Source organism: Octopus bimaculoides, chromosome 21, assembly GCF_001194135.2.
Source record: "Octopus bimaculoides isolate UCB-OBI-ISO-001 chromosome 21, ASM119413v2, whole genome shotgun sequence".
In the NCBI taxonomy this organism is placed as follows: Eukaryota; Metazoa; Mollusca; class Cephalopoda; order Octopoda; family Octopodidae; genus Octopus; species Octopus bimaculoides.
In genome coordinates, this window is record NC_069001.1 from 20,700,938 (window position 1) to 20,704,751 (window position 3,814).

The 3,814-nt window shown below is 34.5% G+C and overlaps 1 protein-coding gene across 5 annotated transcripts in view; it reads right to left on the bottom strand.

Annotated features, from left to right (window-relative positions):
* LOC106879983 (uncharacterized) overlaps window positions 1-3,331 on the bottom strand; it is a 25,726-nt gene extending 22,395 nt beyond the window's left edge. The window contains exons 1-3 of one of the 5 annotated variants that reach the window (XM_014929754.2): window positions 2,899-3,330; window positions 1,047-1,126; window positions 274-510 (exon numbers count right to left, since the gene is read on the bottom strand). Coding sequence is in view for 1 of the 5 variants with exons in the window: in XM_014929751.2 (XP_014785237.1) it covers window positions 2,899-2,930 (32 nt within the window). In the remaining 4 variants the exon portion in view is untranslated. Of the gene's footprint in view, window positions 1-273; window positions 511-1,046; window positions 1,127-2,898 lie in introns of all 5 variants that reach the window. The other 4 variants (XM_014929753.2, XM_052975384.1, XM_014929751.2 and 1 more) reach the window with 4 other exon arrangements.
* Between the last annotated feature and the right edge of the window lie 483 nt (window positions 3,332-3,814).

Below are 3,814 nucleotides of genomic sequence, written 5' to 3' on the forward strand. Positions count from 1 at the left end.
CTGCTGCAGGATTGCCACCCTTGCGCTGACAATCCATTAGTGTAAGGGAGATTACTTCTATAAGAAGAAGGGATGTTATATGTTCATATCTATGTGCATGCATAGGTATACGTATATATAAATACATCTTCACTAGTAGTACTATTTCGTTAAGCGCATCTACTAAGCAGTATGAACTGTGTTTAAGGCAGATACGCACAGCGTGTATCACTCCGCTATAGACACTGTTTGTAAACATGTCAAATAAAGTAAACACGTAGAAACATAACATACCTTCAGTGAGTTGTTTATTATCCCACAAAGAACAAAAGAATACATAACAGTTGTCCCAAGAATTTGTCGATTCCATTCCCTGCTTATGAAATGGGATATGGTATTGTCTATCTTTCATTTGAACCTTCTGATGACAGTTCGCCACGTTTCGATCTGCGCCTTTCTTTGCTCGTTCTGTGCTCAGCAGTCCATGCTATGTAAGTACAAATCCCAGCGCTTTATCGGTTAATTTGCATGCTGTAAAGTATAAACGACTTGTAACACTTCTACCGACAGTCCAAGGATTTAAGAGAAAAACTGAAAACTTAACAACAATCTAGATAAAGGAACTGAAATATGAGAATGTTATCTTTCACAGACATATAAATATCTATGAATCACTATATCAGATGGTGTACATCACACACAAATGAAAGGAAAACATTATGGAATATTAAAAATTATAGGCAGTAATAGTCAGTAATATATTATAGGCAGTAATATTCAGTAACATATTATAGGTAGTAATAGTTAGAAATATATTATATACAGTTGAATGCTAAATGACTAGAAGGAACCAAAAAAAATTATTATTTCTACTCTAGGCACAAGGCCTTGAAAATTTTGGGGGGAAGGGGGCTAGGCGATTACATCGACCCCAGTGCGTAACTGGTACATATTTTATCGGCTAAAATCCAAGAGGAAATTAACGATGGCAAGAAAATTCATATATAGCCAATATCTGAAAATATTGAACAGGACAGAAATAGACAAGGAAAAATTGCAATACTGACTGAAAAGTACAGGAGATAAAGTTTTGAGTGAAGGATACTTGATCGCAGCGCACTGCCAAAACCTCCTGTCTGGACACTGCCTAGAGCGTATAATAAAGTAAAATACATTAAGTGATTGCAGAAGATATGAAAATTAATAAAAGTTAACCAAATTATTTTGGCTGCTCGGTGTTAGCAAAAACAAACAAACACATTCACAGAGTTACTGAGTTAGGACTTACATGCTGTGGAAGCTAGGTCAAAATTATGAAATATCAACAGAAAATAGTTATAATGTTTTCAATAGGACGCTAAATGAAGTTTCAAGGGTAGGCACAAAAGTAAAATAGAAAGAAAATAATGATTACATTTAGCATACACCAAAAAACGCCGCAGAGAACGAGAAAGTGACTAAATGTTTTGATATGCCAATAAGAACAGACAGGATGATGAAGGATAATCGAGCACATATTGTCCTTAAAAAGAGCAGGGAAAATGTCTCATAATCAAAGTCGCGATTTGATAATAGATACATGATATTGTATCGAGAAATTGAGGAAAATTTATCCAAATATAAAGATCACAAAATAATAGAGATAACGTGATAAAAACAGAAACAATCTCTATCAGAATATGACAGAAAATGATAAAGGGAGTGGAATTACATAACCTAAACCTCAGGACTTATAAATATGCAACAGCGAATATAAAATAGCATTACGAGGCATCATGCACACATTATATAGAGCACTCTCAATACAAGAGAATTAACAAAATCAAAGCAGAACACCGTACAAACCCAACACACATACAGTACCGATATTGACGAAATACATCAACCATTTCATGATACGATGGGAAGCCTCAATATCTTTAGAAGGGGCAATCAATACGAGTACTATACGCATAATAAAAGGGATCTTTCAAGAAGAATCAATATTCCATTTACTCTTTTGCCTAGTACTAATCCTGTGAACAAGCCATCTCTTCTATATGGATGACTTGAAGATATTTACAAAGGACAATATCGAGCTGGGATTAGACAATCGAGCCAAAGCTTTCATAATAAGAGGCAACTTAAACTAAAATTACTCAAACTAAAATTACTCAAACTAAAATTACTATACGAGGGTATCGAAATCAGAGAATTAAACAAGAAACAAGCATGCAAATAAGAGGAGGGGAAACCGACAAAATCAAAAAAGAATATCACAGAAAACTCAGGATAATATTAAGTTTTAATTTAATAGTAGTAATTTGATATTTGGCATAAATATGATAGTCATTCCAGTTATAAATTACATCTTCAACAGAAAAAAAAGTGAATAAACTATCCAAATGCACGTGTTTTCAAATTCAACTAAGGAGGATGTGGAGCATGAAAATAAAATAGTACTAAAAACAATGAAAGCATACGTTCAAAAACATGTTAGCCACACTAGGGTTCACAATGCTACATACAATCCAAACTCTAGCACTGTTATGTACAGCCCACCATTCAACGAAACTACACAACACACCCCGAGATAACTGATATCGAGATTCAATGACTCACAGTACACATACTCTATCCGGCTGCAACGCTTAAATTCCACGCAAACCACAGACTACAGACTGCACACAATAAACTGCTGATACCGGAACACGTGTGATGGGTGGCAGGCGTTATCCGTCACACAGTTGAACACAACTTGGCACTGAGGTATCTTCAAGGAAGTCCACTCAGTTGCAAATATTCCTCCATGTCTACAATCTAATGACAACTTTCTCCTATAAAATTGAAACCCATGAAAAGATATGTGAGCGTTGCCCTTTCCCCACACCACTGAAAGCAAAAACTGAATGGGATTTGAAATATCTGTCTTTTGCTTACCTGTAATGATAACACTTTTCCAGTCGGAGCATTCTGTAAGGTTTTCTATCTGGCTTATTGTAAGTCCTTAAAGCAGTCAATAAACAGAAGCAGCTGATACAGATTACATTATTATATTTTGTTACGATCTCTATTGATCGCCTTTTTATCTTTCTTTTTTCTTTCGATGCAGCAGCTGCGTGCGATGAGTAGAATACCGTGTATTGAATAGATCATGCCGAAACTTGTTTCAGTGCTGGACTGGTTTTTAACTCTGAGTTATGTACAATGTACATAAATTCTCACAATATTTTATATATAATGCAGAATTGTTTCGCTGTCGGTTGTGTTTTTATACTTATCCTTATAGCTTCGAGCATCGGTATTTTCTATTTAAAATAAGCCCTGTTGCGACATAAAAAAAAAAAAAATAAACACATTTCTTATTTAAAATGAAACAAAAACAAACGACGACAGAACTTAAATGAGCCGCATTAACAACTGATAGTTATTGCAGATTAGGTATTAGAGGAGATGTTACTTCATAATTTAAAAAGTTATCTGAAAAACTGTATAATGCTGATAATTCCTCGTTAAATTATCGTCGTTCAGAAAATGAGCAGTGAAAATAATTACCCTATATAATATATAATTTATTATCAATGACGTACGTATATCAAAAGTTAACACAAAAATTCAACCATATATACATAAAAAGCAACGACAAAGGCATCGTTCCATTTAATACACATCGTTGGGATAATGCTGTAAAAATATTCAAGAAAAATAAGAAACCGGAAACTAAAAGCTATATAGTTAGTTAAGAGTGAGAGAGAGAGAGTGAGAGAAAATGTGTGAGAGAGAACACTAGTGGTGAGAGGTCGAAGAGGGGGTTCGCTATTATGTCATGCTGTTAAGTGGCAATATTTTCACAATT